Here is a 16,653-nt window from a genome sequence, read left to right as displayed (position 1 = left end):
GCTGTATGCTGGTAAGAAGTTTGTTCTAAGGAATGACTTTAGTAGGAATTATCTAGCAGTGTCGGAGGAGGAAAGTGCCATCTGTGCCTGTGATAGTACACACAAAAACCTGGGCACAAGTCAACTTTTGAGACATGAGATAAAACTATGCTGGTATTAGCATGGTATTGGAGTGACGTGCAGTTTGGTGCAGTTTGCGTGTTTAAGTTAGCAGATGGAATATACTCAGTGGGAACTTCTTTGGGACCTTGAGTTGATCTAGTCCCAAAGCTGGCAGCACAGATATGTCGTTCTTAACAAGCTTACATACCCATACATTTGATGGATTAGGCTATGATCCAGAAAATGTAAGATGCAAGAAAATGTTTCGTAAGAGATTGTTTACATTTTTCTGGTTAAAGAGGGAGATTAACACGTTTGAAGCAGGAATGTTTCCTTACAGAGGGATTTTATTTTATTTTATTTTATTTTATTTTATTTTATTTTATTTTATTTTATTTTATTTTATTTTATTTTATTTTATTTTATTTTAATTTTATTTTTTCATGAAAAAAGATAATTTTTCATTTTATTTATTTAAAAAAAATTTTAATATGAAATTTATTGTCAAATTGGTTTCCATACAACACCCAGTGCTCATCCCAACAGGTGCCTTCCTCAATGCCCATCACCCACTTTCCCCTCCCTCCCACCCCCCCACCAACCCTCAGTTTATTCTCAGTTTTTAAGAGTCTCTTATGCTTTGGCTCCCTCCCTCTATTTTATTTTCCTTCCCCTCCCCCATGGTCTTCTGTTAAGTTTCTCAGGATCCACATAAGAGTGAAAACGTATGGTATCTGTCTTTCTCTGTATGACTTATTTCACTTAGAATCACACTCTCCAGTTCCATCCACGTTGCTACAAAAGGCCATATTTCATTCTTTCTCATTGCCAAGTAGTATTCCATTGTATATATAAACCACATTTTCTTTATCCTTTCATCAGTTGATGGACATTTAGGCTCTTGTTGAAATTTGGCTATTGTTGAAAGTGCTGCTATAAACATTGGGGTACAAGTGCCCCTATGCATCAGCACTCCTGTATCCCTTGGGTAAATTCCTAGCAGTGCTATTGCTGGGTCATAGGGTAGATCTATTTTTAATTTTTTGAGGAACCTTCACACTTTTCCAGAGTGGCTGCACCAGTTTGCATTCCCACCAACAGTGCAAGAGGGTTCCCGTTTCTCCACATCCTCTCCAGCATCTATAGTCTCCTGATTTGTTCATTTTAGCCACTCTGACTGGTGTGAGGTCATATCTGAGTGTGGTTTTGATTTGTATTTCCCTGATGAGGAGCGACGTTGAGCATCTTTTCATGTGCCTGTTGGCCATCTGGATGTCTTCTTTAGAGAAGTGTCTATTTATGTCTTCTGCCCATTTCTTCACTGGATTATTTGTTTTTCGGGTGTGGAGTTTGGTGAGTTCTTTATAGATTTTGGATACTAGCCCTTTGTCCGATATGTCATTTGCAAATATCTTTGCCCATTCTGTCGGTTGCCTTTTAGTTTTGTTGTTTCCTTTGCAGTGCAGAAGCTTTTTATCTTCATGAGGTCCCAATAGTTCATTTTTCTTACAGAGGGATTTTAACTAAACAGAGGAAGTATAGAATGTTTTGGGGTAGGTGAAAGAGATTCTTGAATAGATTAAAGTTGGCTACTGGTTAAGAAAACAATACAAATTCCTGTACTGTTTGTGCTCATGGTCATTCTCTGGATCCTATACAACATAAAGTCTAAGGTTGGAGAGGGGAATGGAAGATAATGTTATACTGTACTGCTTTGGAGCTTTTGGTTGGGGATATTAATCAAAAGGTAATAAAATCAAGGTAACCTGAACAGAGCCTTTGTACTGAAAACTAATTCTGACAGAGAGGAGGACAGAAACTTTGGGAGGCGGTACATGATGTACAAGTAGCTAAAGGGTGGCAGAGTATTGTTTGTGGAAGTAATTCTCAGAAGAATAAAGAGTTGGTGAATTTGAACTTGTATTACTTTTTAAAATTTTTTTATTACAAAAATTTTTAATGCTTATTTATTTTTGAGAGACAGAAAGTGAGACAGAGTGCAAGCAGGGGATCATGACCTGGGCCGAAGTCGGATGCCCAATTGACTGAGCCACCCAGACGCTCTAGAACTTGTATTACTTTTGAAAAAAAAAAGGAAGAGAGGGGAAAAAAGGAGCTGAATCAGTATCCAAGTTTTGTCACCTTTTGGCACTCTGGCCAGAAAGTGTAAAAGACTCTTAGGAATTTCTTTAGAGTAGATGGTAAGGCTTGACCTGTCCCAAGTGCATAGAAAGTTGGGGAACTGGAGGTTTGTAATATCTGTAATTATTTTCTATCCTCATCTCTGATTGATTGAATGTTGCTACCAGGGACATTAATTCCTCTGCCCTTTTGGCCTGTGCCTGTGTGTGGATTGAGCAAACTTTTCAAACTTTAGAAAGCAATGGGCAGAAAAGTAGAGAAACATGGGGCTGGTGGTTGAGGAGGGGTGGATTCAGCATGCACAGAAGTTTCTATCACAGCTGAAAATGAAATAAGAAGAGGGACAAGGGGGTACCAAAGTATCTCCTACAATAGCTTAAGTGGGTGATTCCATCCTGTGTTCTAGGAGTGGGAATATGATTTAACTGGAAAATCAAAATATTGCATTCTCCCTTCCCCCAAATATTACATCTCTGAGGTGATTGGTTTAGGAATGGGCATGTCACCCATTTACACTAAACAGAGTCAGAAGTTTTGTTTGTCTACAGTGAAAAAGAAGCTTTCTTATTTGTTGGACAAGAAGCAGTAGAACAGTAAGCTTAGAGATGCTGATTGCCATCTTGCTATGAGGTGGAATAAATCTCCATGTAGAAAGCAACATACAGGAAAGAAAAGTTGAGAGATGGATCAAGAACAGGTCATATTGACATCATTTGAGTGTGGAATCCAGAAAGAAGGCCTTAAGTCTCATTTACATAGTCAGGAATTCCCTCTTCCTCCTCGCTCACTTTTCCCCATTCGCAACTCAGTTTTCATTGCTTATAATAGAAAGAAACATGACAGACACAGAATCTTTTCCCAATTGGGTAGGGCTTTAAAGAATGAATGAGAGGTCAAGAATGTCTGTTAGTAGAAAGGAGACCATCTTGTAACTATGGGACCTGGACTTTTTCTGTCAATCAATTAAGTCAAGACCCTGCTGAGTTGTAAAATCTATTCTTGTCCACCTGCAAATTTCCTTCCCTTCCCTGTCGCTGTAGCATCAGGTCATTTGATTGCCACTTGGATTTTTTGTTTCTGGTCCTTTTTTGTGGAACTTGACTGTGCATTAAAAAATGTTTATTACATTTGTCTACTATTTCTAAATGTTTGTAGCAGAAAAGTTTTCTGTTTATCTTATTTTGCTGAGACCATCATTTTTCTCTTAATAAAAATTTGTATTTATTTAGAAACATTCAGAATGTCAACAAAATAGCTGCAACATTTTTTTTTTGTAATTACAAAGTGGTATTCAGTTAATAGAACAACAATTATTTCACATAAGCTGCATCAGAGACAACTGAAGATCAAAAAACTACCATCCCCCTACATAAGTAGTTTCTACTATGTACCAGTAAGAACCTGCTTTAAATTTCCATACCGATTTTTAAAAAAAAAAATTTTTTTTAAACGTTTATTTATTTTTGAGACAGAGACAGAGCATGAACGGGGGAGGGGCAGAGAGAGAGGGAGACACAGAATCGGAAGCAGGCTCCAGGCTCTGAGCCATCAGCCCAGAGCCCCACGCGGGGCTCGAACTCACGGACCGTGAGATCGTGACCTGAGCTGAAGTCGGACGCTTAATCAACTGAGCCACCCAGGCGGCCCATAAATTTCCATACTGATTTTAACCCCTGTACTGTACCAGACAAAGTTAGTGGTTACTGGAAATACATCCAGAACAGGGCTACCTAAAGACACACTTGGTAGTGTGTTAACTATACAAAAAAGGACACTGTACAGTTTAAAAACAAATCTTACACAGCCTTACATTTCAATTTTTTTTCTTTAAAAGGTATTAGTTGTGTACAAGGGGGTTAAATGTTTTGTAGACAAGAAAAAAAAAACTGCACTAGAACCAACTTATTCATCATCATCATCTTCTTCATCTGCATTTTCTTCATCTTCTTTCTCCTCATCTCCTTCATCTTCCTTGTCTTTCTCCTTTTCTTTCTTCTTCTCACTTTTTTTGGCCTTGATGACTTCCATTTTTGCTGCTGCATCAGGTTTTCCTTTAGCTCAGTATGCAGCAATATCTTTTCCATAGTTTTCTTCAGCTTAGCAGCCTTCTTTTCGTAAGGCTGCTCGTCATCTGTTGCAGTGTTATTATTCCACATCTCTCCCAGTCTCTTTGCAATGTCAACAATGTCACCAATGGACAGGCCAGGATGTTCTCCTTTGATTTTGGGGTGATTCTCAGAACAAAACAAGAAACAGGCCAGAGGAGACCTCTTGGGTGCCTTGGGATCCTTGAAATTCTTTTTTGTTTCCTCTGTAAGGGGGGCGGATAATAAGTTTTCATTTCTCTTTTGTAATGGGCCTTGTCTGCCTTTTTCATGTCTTTAACTTTTCTTTCTGTTTAGCAGACATAGTCTTCCACCTCTCTGAGCACTTCTTAGAAACTCTGAGAAGCTGACTGAAGCATCTGGGTTCTTCTTCTTGTGCTCCCCCCAGAGTTTGCATAAATAATGCACATGATGGGCATTGAGGAGGGCACCTGTTGGGATGAGCACTGGGTGTTGTATGGAAACCAATTTGAAAATAAATTTCATATAAAAAAATGCACATGATGACAGTTGCATCTTGGCTTCTAAGGATCTCCTCTGTCCATGTTTATTTTCCTCAGTGAGGCACAGAGTCACCAGGTGCCTGTCTGGCTCTCATTTGCCACAGCACTGTCTCTATACAACTCATTGTATACTGCAATGGCTATGAGACCACTATTTATTAATTGATTTATTCATTCACTTTGTAGTAGATGCTACTGATAGCTTCTTCACATCCCCTTGGCTCAACTAAATTCACCTAGAGCAGCACACAGTTTTTGACACTATGTCTGTCACTGTTTTTCTTTCTGAGCGCTTTCCTCTGTACCAAAAGTGCTTGTTCCAGTGAAAGCAGAGGTGACTCTACCTTCCTTGTTCTCTGGTGGGATGCTTTTTGAAGTCTATTTTGTCCAATATTAATATAGCCACTCTAGTCTTCTCATGATTATTATTTGTATAGCATATCTTTTCCTTCCATTTCCTTTCAACCTGTGCCTTTATATTTAATGTGTATCTCCTGTAGACAGAAGATTGTTGGGTCTTACTTTTTTATTCATTTTAGCAATCTGTGCCTTTTAATTGGAGTATTTAGTTCATTAACAGTTAATGTAATTATTGATGTGGTTGGACTTAGGGATGCTATTTTATTATTTTCTGTTTGTGTTCTCTATTATTCCTCTGTTCTTCCTTGTCTGCCTTTTTTTGATTATTTGAATATTAAAAAAATTTTTATTTTAGTGCTCCTGGGTGGTTCAGGTGGTTAAGCATCCAACTTCAGTTCAGGTCATGATCTCACAGCTTGTGAGTTCAAGCACTGCATCATGCTCTGTGCTGACAGCTTGGAGCCTGGAGCCTGCTTCAGATTCTGTGTCTGCTTTTCTTTCTGCCCCTCCCCACTTGCATTCTGTCTCTCATTCTCTCTGTCTTTCTGAAAAATAAATAAACATTAAAGGGATGCCTGGGTGGCTCAGTCGGTTTAGCATCAGACTTCAGCTCAGGTCATGATCTCATTGTTCGTGAGTTCGGGCCCCATGACAGGCTCTATGCTGACAGCTCAGAGACTGGATCCCACTTCAGATTTTGTGTTTACCTCTCTCTCTGCCCTCCCCCTGCTCACACACACTCTCTCTCTCTCAAAAATAAACATAAAAAAATTTAAATAAACACTAAAAAAATGTATAAAAAATTTATTTTCTTAACAACTTTTTGGCTAGACCTCTTTGCATTATATATGTATATATATATGTATATTATATATGTATATATGTGTGTGTATATATATATATATTATATAAATAGGTCATGATATATAGGTATCTGCTTGACATAAAAATGTCAAAACCGGGGTGCCTGGATGGCTCAGTTGATTGAATATTCTACTCTTGGTTTTGGCTCAGGTCATGATCTTATGGTTTGTGAGATCAAGCCCCACATTGGGCTCCAGCATGGAGCCTGCTTGGGATTCTCTCTTTCTTGCTCTTTCTGCCCCTACCACACTTGCTGTCTCTCTCTGTCAAAGAAAATAAATTAAAACTTAAAAAAAAATGTAGTACCCATGCAACTTTATAGATCCTTTTCCATCTTTTATGCTATAGATGTTGTAAGATTTACATCTATATATATTATAAATTGCACAAGACAATATTATATTTGCTTAAGAGAGTCATTTTTTTAATGTATGTTTATTTATTTTTTTTATTTATTTATTTTTATTTATTTATTTATTTATTTATTTTTTAAAGGTTCTGGACTCACTCACCACCAGATTCTTTTCTTTTTTTTAATTTTTTTTAACGTTTATTTATTTCTGAGACAGAGAGAGACAGAGCATGAATGGGGGAGGGTCAGAGAGAGAGGGAGACACAGAATCTGAAACAGGCTCCAGGCTCGGAGCTGTCAGCACAGAGCCCGACGCGGGGCTTGAACTCACAGACCGCGAGATCATGACCTAAGCCGAAGTCGGATGCTTAACCGACTGAGCCACCCAGGCGCCCCAATGTATGTTTATTTATTTTGAGAGAGAGAGAAAGCATGAGGGGAGGGGCACACAGAGAGGGAGAGACAGAATCCAAGCAGGCTGTGCATTGTCAGCACAGAGCCCGATGTGGGGCTCCATTTCATGACCGTGAGAACTTGACCTGAGCTGAAATCAAGAGTCAGATGCTTAGCTGACTGAGCCACCCAGGTGTCCCAATAGTCCTATGTTTTAAAAGAAGAAAAATAGTCTCATATTTATCTATAGTAATCATTTCTGAAGCTCCTTATTTCTTCTTGAAGATTTGAGTTTCCACTGGTTTCACTTTCTTTTAGCCCACAGAAATTTAGTTTTACTTTTTTTTTTTTTGCATTTCTTGTAGTACAGTTCTTTCAGTTTTCTGTTACATGAAAATATCTTTATTTTAACTTTATACTTGAAAGACATTTTCAAGTATATCAAGAAAGATATAGACTTATGAATTGATAGTTTTTTTTTCTTTCAGCACTTTAAACATTGTTTTACTGTCTTCTGATCTCTATAAGTTTCTGATGAGAAGTCAGTTCATAGTCAAATAGTTATGCCCCTATTGGCAATGTATCATTGTTTTTCTGACTGCTTTAAAAATTTTCTTTTTATCATTGCTTTTTAGCAGCTTGCCTATGATGTGTCCGGGTGTGGTTTTCTTTGCATTTCTCCTGTTGAGCATCTTGAATCTGTAAATTTTTGCCCTTTACTAAATTTGGAAGATTTTGGCTATTATATTTCAAATATTTTTTCTCCCCTTCTCTTTCTGTGCTTTCCTTTGGGGATTCTGATTCATGTATGTTAGACTTCTGTTATTGTCTTAAAGTGTTTTGAGATTTGATAATATAAAACAAAACAAAAAAATTTTTGTCCTTCAGATTGGATAATTTCTATTGACCTATCTTCAAGTTCACTTATTCTTTCTTCTATCATATCCAATGTGATATTAAGCCTGCTCATTGAGATTTTATTTTCAAAAGTTCATTTTTATCAGTTCATGATTTTTCTTCTGGTTCCTTTTAAAAATAGTTTCTATTTTTTATGATGCGATTCTTTGTTTTTATTAATACAGGAATATTTTCTTTTATTTCAATGAGCAGAACTACAAAATCTGCTTTAAAATTCATGTCTGCTAATTTGAACATCTAGATCATTTTGGGATTGGTCTTGGTTAATAATCTTGTCTGTTGAAAATGGGCCACACTTCTCTGATTTTTTATAAATTGAGCAATTTTGGATTATATCTTGGACATTGTAGAATGTTATGTAGTGAATATTCTATATTTCTCCAAAGATTGTTAATCATATTTTTAAATTTTTTTTTTTCAACGTTTATTTATTTTTGGGATAGAGAGAGACAGAGCATGAACGGGGGAGGGGCAGAGAGAGAGGGAGACACAGAATCGGAAACAGGCTCCAGGCTCTGAGCCATCAGCCCAGAGCCCGACGCGGGGCTCGAACTCACGGACCGCGAGATCGTGACCTGGCTGAAGTCGGACGCTTAACCGACTGTGCCACCCAGGCGCCCCTGTTAATCATATTTTTAAGTGGAAAATTAACTGGCCAAATTTAAACTGTAAACACTTTTTTCTTGGGCAGCAGCTCAAGTTTTTGTTCATTCCTTTTGTCCTTAGCTGAGGTATTGGATTCTGCCCCATTCATGTGTGGTTCAGAGACTTGGGCAGAGTTTATAAATGGAACTCAGGGCTCTTCCTTTCTGGTTGACTTATTTTTCCCAACTTACCAGGATCTGTGGCTGCTCTAAATTCCATCCTCTGATTTTCAGGCCAGAAAGACTGTTTTGTATTAGATTTTAGACACACTTTTTAGTGCTAATGTTACCCTGCTCTCAGGATAAAATCTGTAATGATGGGAAACTCATCTCTTTTGATCCTTCTTCCAAGTTTTGATTCTTCTAAAATCCACTTGTTCACTTTTTTGGTTCACTTTCCAGTGACTTTGCTTTCTTTTTTTTTTTTTTTTTTTTCGGTCTGGGGTTTGTTGTTGTTATTTGTGAAAGGGTTGGGCCTGATAGGAACTTACTTGACCATCTGATACATATTCCACATATACCTATCTTTGTGGGATTGAGCCCATTTCCCCAAATAGTAACCTAATCATTTTATTCACTTTTCTCATTCTCCACCTCATTTCCCCCACTTTGTTACACGTGTTTCCTAAACTACCCACACCAAGTCTTTATCTCAGGGCCTAATTTAGAGGTGACATAAATTAAAACTCACTAATTTATTAAATTATTTGGTCATTCACATTATTTAATTTAATCCTTCCAACAGCCGTTAGAAGTACAGTGAGAAGAACTTAAGCATTATCTTTATTATATATGTGACTGAGTTCCAGTGAGACTATATTATGCCTATGATACTATATTCAGTAAGTGACGGAATCTAACTTCAAAGCTAAATGTGTCTGATTGTAGAATTTTACAGCATTGTGTGTTTTGGATTAGTTACCTTATCTCTCTTATTCTCATTTTCTCATATGTAAAATGGGGATAATGAAGTATGCTAACACATAGGATTATTGTGTTGGTTAGATGAGATATTGTGGATATAGGACATAGTACCTAAGAAATAATAGTTATTATATCAGTTGTCTTTCACTATGTGATAAGCAATCTCAAATTCTCGGCAGTTCACAATAATAAATATTTATTTCTTGTTCAGGTCCATACTGTCAGCTACTGGTTGGATGTTGTGATTGTTCTACAAACTCCAGGCTGAATTTCCTCCACATATCTCCTTATTTTAGGACCTAAACTAAAGGAAAACTTTATGTACAACATGCTTTTCTGAAGGTGGAGGGCATAGGAGGTAGGAGACTTTTGGAATATTGCAATTCCTTTAAAAGCTTCTGTTTGGAAGTGTTACATACCAACTATTTCATTGGTCAAAGCAAGTCAAACCCCAAAGTCCACACGGGTGGGGGTGGGGGAAACATTTTATTAACAAAGGAGGGAGTGGTATACACTTGCATTTTCCGACAGCTGCAGTAGACGGTGAATCATAAAAAGACATGGCAAGGGTACAAGAGAGTATTTTATTAAATACCAAAAGAAGAGTTCATACAAAAGCTGCTATGGGCATTCAGACAGAGCTAATGTGTGAACCACAAGGACTAGGAAAGGTCTTATGAATGAGAGAGGGCTTGAGCTGGGTGTTGACAGATGCTTAGGATTTCGACAAAAGTCATTCTAAGCAGTTGTAGCAGGATGAGCAAAGTACAGAGGTGGACTAGTTTGGCCTTGTTATTGGGGGCTTTTGGTGGGAGCAATCACTAAAGTTGGGCTGGACAGCCTGGCTGTCAGGCAAAAGACAAAAGGAAGACTTTTGGAAATTTTGAGCAAGATTCAGAATTCAAAGTTATGTTTCAGAAAGATTGGCCTGGCTATCCTGTAGGAGGGAAGCTGGATAGCAGGGAGTATTTTTCCAGCATTATACACAGCAGTTATTCTTCTTTCTTCAAAGTTGTACACTGGCTCTGTGAGACAAGTATATAACAAAAATGTGGTGAGCATGACAAATATTTCTTCAATGCACACTTGACTCCCACTAGTAAGAAAATGAAGATTGCCTTACTTGTTTTTCTCTGAATCTTCTGTTTGACCAAATAAAGAGCATGCTTTGGTAAGAGACATTACTTCCCACACAAAAACATAGAGTAACATGTCAGATAGACTGGATGGATGTACTATGCAACTTTGCAAACTGCATGAAAATATTTGTGCACTATCATTTTATTTTGCTTTTGAAATAACCATGGAAAGACAATTTGACCACAATTTTCTGTTTTGCACTTAAAAAGAAAGAAACAATTTTGAGAAATTTCCATCATTGAATTCCTTAGCAAAATACAATGCCCAGAAGCTTTTGGAAAGCAGTGACAGTGGCTGTGGTAAGATCCCTACCTATTATTATTTCATTATTTTTCTATTTTTATTGTTGTTTTTGACTCATTAATGGCCTCTGATAAATATTTGTTGTGTTAATGTTGCTTTATTCTGGATTTGAAAATTAGTAACAGGTTCAGATGAGATTATTTGATTTTCAAAATTGGATTTTTGACTTACCTAAATGAAAAAAAAGTGATGTATGTGTTACCAATCACCTAGAAATTAAGATTTCTCTTCAGATCTATTGGGTCACCATTCTTTATACCATGAGAATAAATACCTTCATAATTAATATGGTATGGAAAGTAGGTGTCACAGGAGAAAAGCACTTTAAAAAACTTTATAGATTAACATCTGCAATCTTTGAGTGTAGAATTGAGGGAGAAGGCAGAGACTGAACATTTATTTAGCTTTTTCTTGTGCAGGCACTGCATTAAGTGTTTTACTCATTTATTGTGGCAGTAATTCTGTAAAGCCTTTATTATTGTTCCCATTTAACAAATGAGGAAACTCAGGTTCTGCAAGGTGAAGGAGACTGCTCATGACTTCACAGCTAGAGGCAGGTAAAGCCGGTACTCAATGTGTGGGTTTGGCCCTCTGACCAATCCCTTTCCACTACATGTTTTCCATATTGCCCCTCTCTCTTATTTCCTAATCCTGTGTAGGGACTTGGGTTCCACCTAGAGCCTACAATATCTATTTTAGTTAGTGGATGGTTTATGGTGTCAGTGATCTTGATTTTTATTATTCATATTAAGAATATTGAATTAGTACCATGAACCAGAGAATTACATTTATAATTTGGCACTTAAAATATTTACTTATTATAAAAACAATTTTATTATAGCAACAATAATCAGTAAAAAATGTTTGAGGGGCGCCTGGGTGGCTCAGTCAGTTGAGCCTCCGACTTTGGCTCAGGTCATGATCTTGCGGTCTGTGAGTTCGAGCCCCATGTCAGGCACTGTACTGATAGCTCGGAGCCTGGAGCCTGCTCAGATTCTGTCTCCCTCTCTCTCTGCCCCTCCCCCGCTCATGCTGTCTCTCTCTGTCAAAAATAAATAAACATTAAAAAAATTTTTTTAAATCTTTGAATACTACAGTAAATAATCTCCTGTTTGTCCATGTTCTCTTTTAGTTTTTGTCTATATGCATACACGGTTTGGAAACAGTTGTGTTCTTTAATTAAACATTTTAGGGCACCTGGGTAACTCAGTCGGTTGAGTGTCCAACTTTGGTTCAGGTCATGATCTCACAGTTCATGGGTTCAAGCCCCACATCAGACTCTGTGCTGACAGCTCAGAGCTTGGAGCCTCCTTTGAATTCTGTGTCTCCCTCTCTTTCTGCCCCTCCCCCATTCACGCCCTGTCTGTCTCTCTCTCGAAGATAAATAAACATTAAAAAAATTTTAAAGCCATTTTAATAACTATTCCACTAAATGGACATATTATCATTCAGTAAAGCATACCTAGATTATTTAAATTTTAGGTTGTTTCAATTTTCTACTATACTGCAATTAGCTTTTAAATTAAGATATGGCTTTCTTTATTTCATTATGATTTCTTTAGGATATATTTCTAGTAGATATTAAGTTGAAGGCAGCAGAATGAAAAATTAATACAGAATGTTTTATTTAAACAATATTTAAGCTTACTTGAATTGGAAGCCACACTGACAGTGTAATGTTGAAATGCTCATTGTGTCAAGGGTCTCCAAGACCAACCTCAGATTTGATGATTTGCTAGAAAGGCTCACAGAACTCAGAAAGGCTGTTATATTCATGGCTATGGTTTATTACAGTGGAAAGATGAAGATTAAAATCAGCATTGAGAAAATACACATGGCTCAAGTCCAGGAATGAGCTTCTAGGTGTTGTCTTTTAGTGTAGTTGTAGTTGGATGCTCTTTTCTCCCATCAGTGACGTGTGACATGTGCAAAGTAGTGAACCAGGGAAACTTTCCTGAGCCTTGGTATCCAGTATTTTTCTTTGGGATCAGTCAATTGGGGATTAGTATTTTTATGTGGGGATCCAGCCTCACAAAGGCCAAACTGATGCAACATGGCCCAAGGCCTGAGGTATATAAAAACCCTCTCATCTGGCAGGATATCCCAAGGCAGAAGTAATTTTCCAGGGCCATCAAGGGATTGCCCTTTCTTTGGAATGGGCAGGGTTGAGTAACAACCCAAGCCTGCTGAATTAACCTTTTACTGCATAGGGATGTAGAAATATTTCAAGAAACAGGATTTAAAAATCATGGTATTATAATGTTAAAGGAGATTAATTATTAGTCCAAATTTTACTTTTCACAGACTGGGTAGCTGTGGCTCAGAGCAGTTAAATTATTGACCCATCACTCTGCTAGTTAGTAGTAACAGACAAAATGCATAAGGATTAAGTGGGAGGTTTTAATTATCTAAAACATTTTGGAAATGTATACTGTTAAACATTTTTCTTATTAAAATTCTACCCTATTTGTTCTCAGCTTTTAGAATGTAGAAATAATGCCTGTGGTGCTTCTTTCTTTCTTTTTTAAAAAAGAAAAAAAAATTTAACATTTATTTATTTATTTATTTATTTATTTATTTTTTTAATTTTTTTTTTTTTTAACGTTTATTTATTTTTTTGGGACAGAGAGAGACAGAGCATGAACGGGGGAGGGGCAGAGAGAGAGGGAGACACAGAATCAGAAACAGGCTCCAGGCTCTGAGCCATCAGCCCAGAGCCCGACGCGGGGCTCGAACTCACGGACCGCGAGATCGTGACCTGGCTGAAGTCGGACGCTTAACCGACTGCGCCACCCAGGCGCCCCGACATTTATTTATTTTTGAGAGACAGAGACAGAGTGTGAGTGAGTGAGGGGCAGAGAGAGAGGGAGACACAGAATCTAAAGCAGGTTCCAGGCTCTGAGCTGTCAGCACAGAGCCTGACATGGGGCTTGAACTCATGAACTATGAGATCATGACCTGACCCAAAGTCAGATGCTTAACAAACTGAGCCACCCAGGTGTCCCTGTGGTTCTTATTTCTAATGCAGCTATCTGTGACCCACCTTTAGAGATTCTCATTTGATAAATTTGGGTAGGACTCAGGATTTTGCATTTTTAACAAAGTACCCAGATAATTTCTGATGTTGGTGGACCTAGGACTACACTTTTATAAACTGATGACTGATAATCTTCCCACAACCCAAATTAAATCATGCCATTGTGTGTTTGTTTTTAAAGCTGGTGGCTCTCCACTTTCTACCTAATAGGTACCACTTTCTTCTGCCTGACGTTTCACTATTTTACTAACTTTCACAATATAGCCCCAAGTACCTTTTCTCTCATTATTCCCTGGAACCCTACCAGAACTGAGTTTGTACTACTTCCTGAATAGTTCGTATGCATTTTTACCTTTATAATTTGTTCCTGTTGTTTACTCACTGTAGTTATTACCTCTTTCTTTTGTTTTTGTCTGCCTGGTGTTCCTTTTCACCTTCATCTTAGGGAATCTGCCCTTATCTTGCTCCATGTGGTTGGTGGGGTTGGGGGTAGGCAGGCAGGAGTGATAGGGCTGTCAGTTACGTGTCAGCTTACTAGTGGACAGTGGGGTTGCACGTGACCCAAATCTGGCCAAATACAGTGTTCTGACCCTCAGGCCAGGTTTTGTTTTTTGTCTTTTGTTTTGTTTTGTTTTGTTTTTACATGATCTGATCTGGGACAATCAGTAACCTTCTATGTGATATTACATATGGACACTAAAAGGGAGGTCCTCTGTTTTCTTTAATGGTGAGCTGAGTAGTAGTTCTGGAGTTTCCGTGGCTGTATCCATCCTCTGTGACATGAAGGAAATCTGTCTCTAAATAGAAACACAGAGACCCTCATACAAAGAGAGGTACAGCCAAAATATGAAGAGAAATAGTAAACATAATCTGAGTTCTATTCCAGTGGTACCTGAGACCTGTTTCGTCTCCACAGCTACCCTTTCCGGGTATATGAACTAACAAATCCCTGGTTCCTATTTTTGTCCAACCATTGTTTAAAAAAATTTTTTTTTAATGTTTATTTATTTTTGATAGAGAGAGAGACAGAGTGCGAGCAGGGGTGCGAGTGGGGGCAGAGATGGAGGAGACACAGAATCTGAAGCAGGATCCAGGCTCTGAGCTGTCAGCACAAAGCCCGACATGGGACTCAAACTCACAAACCATGAGATCATGACCTGAGCCAAAATAGGATGCTTAACCGACTGAGCCACCCAGGTGCCCCTATTTTTCATAGACCGTTTTTTTTTTTTTGTAAAGTTTTTTTTTAAAAATTTATTTATTTTTGAGAGACAGAGAGTGAGCGGGAGAGGGGCAGAGAGAGAGGGAGACACAGAATCTGAAGCAGGCTGCAGGCTCTGAACTGTCAGCACAGAGCCCGACGCGGGGCTCAAACTCACAAACCTCAAGATCATGACCTGAGCGGAAGTCAGATGCCCAACTGACTGAGCCACCCAGGTGCCCCATAACCATTTTTTTTTTTTAAACAATACGAATTTATTATTTAACAGTTCTGTAGGTCAGATGTCTACTGTGAGTTTCACTGAGCTAAAATCAAGGTGTCATTAAGGTTGCATTCCTTTCTGGAAGCTCTAGGGAAGAATTCTTTACCTTGCTCATTTAGATGCTTGGCAGAATTCAGTTCCTTGTAGGTGTGGATCGGAGCAGTCACCATTCCCAGCTGGCTATCAGCTGAGGCTGTTCCAAGCTTCTGTAGCTGTCCATGTGCCTTGGCTCATGAACCCCTCCATCTTCAAAGCCAGCATTTCTGCCTTCTCCTTTGCTCAATCAATTTTAAATTTAAATTTGAAATTTGTAATGATTGAGTTATATATGCATTTCCTCATTTAGTATGTTCTTCTTGGTTCATCTCAAATGGGAAGTAGGACTGCTTGGCATATAGGAGTTGCTCAATAAATGGATTAATGGAAACCACTATGGATTGTATACTTTAGATTTCACAGCTTTTGCACTAAACATTTGTTGAATTTGGACAAGCCACTGAATCTCTGAATCAGTTTTCTCATCTACATACTGAGGAGGTTTAGTTAGGTGATTTCTAAGGTCATTATTAACTCAAAATCTTTTCATTTAGATATGCAATTTTGGGGGCACCTGTGTGGCACAGTCAGTTAAGCATCTGACTTCGACTCAGGTCATGATCTCACAGTTTGTGAGTTCGAGCTCCACATCAGGCTCTGTACTGGTGGTTCAGAGCCTGCTTGGGATTCTCTCTCTCTGCCCCTCCCTAGCTGTACATAAAATAACTTTTATAGCTGTTTTTGCTTTTTTGGGTATGATCAAGATTCATACATCATATTTTGTTGCCATGTCTCTTTAAACTAGAACATTCCTTCTACCTTGTTTAGTTTTTCATGACATTGTAAATGTCTCACATAATGAATTTGTATTATGATTTCCTTTTGATTAGGTTTAAATTAAATATTTCTGGTGAGCCTGAATCATAGTTGATGTGTACTTACTACATGACATCAGGAAGCTCAGTAGGTCAGTTTGTCTTCCTACTGGTGATGCAAAATATATAATCATTTGGTTAAGGGCAGACTGCCAGATGGCTCCTTTCTGAAGGTATATTCTCTTTGACATTAGTAAGTATTTCATAGGGTACTTAGAGACCATGTGAATATACTGTTTCCCATCAACCTTTAAGCAATAGTTTTATCATCCATTAATGATTCTCACCTAAATCAGTTATTAGGCTATGGAAGATAAAGTGATTAGTTTAAGAAAATTCTTTCACTCCTTTATAATTATTAGCTGTCATTCCTCTATCAAGAAGAGTTTTTCTGGGGCGCCTGGGTGGCGCAGTCGGTTAAGCGTCCGACTTCAGCCAGGTCACGATCTCGCGGTCTGTGAGTTCGAGCCC

The 16,653-nt window shown here is 38.1% G+C and overlaps 1 protein-coding gene and 1 pseudogene across 2 annotated transcripts in view; one reads left to right on the top strand and one right to left on the bottom strand.

The window, feature by feature from the left end:
* Positions 1 to 3,925: 3,925 nt before the first annotated feature.
* LOC112862737 (high mobility group protein B1 pseudogene) lies at positions 3,926 to 8,603 on the bottom strand (annotated as a pseudogene).
* Positions 8,604 to 10,625: 2,022 nt separating this feature from the next.
* Positions 10,626 to 16,653, top strand: part of FILIP1 (filamin A interacting protein 1) — a 222,715-nt gene continuing 216,687 nt past the window's right edge. Inside the window, exon 1 of one of the 2 annotated variants that reach the window (XM_086707253.1) lies at positions 10,626 to 10,746. In XM_086707253.1, coding sequence (XP_086563379.1) covers positions 10,708 to 10,746 — 39 coding nt within the window. In that variant the 5' untranslated portion in view covers positions 10,626 to 10,707. The remainder of the gene's footprint in view (positions 10,747 to 16,653) is intronic. The other variant, XM_086707254.1, reaches the window with a different exon arrangement.

Source organism: Puma concolor, chromosome B2 (genome assembly GCF_028749965.1).
Source record: "Puma concolor isolate L17-30 chromosome B2, mPumCon1.1.hap2, whole genome shotgun sequence".
NCBI lineage: Eukaryota > Metazoa > Chordata > Mammalia > Carnivora > Felidae > Puma > Puma concolor.
Note: the sequence above shows the minus strand (reverse complement) of the source record. Positions and strands in the feature narration are given on the sequence as shown.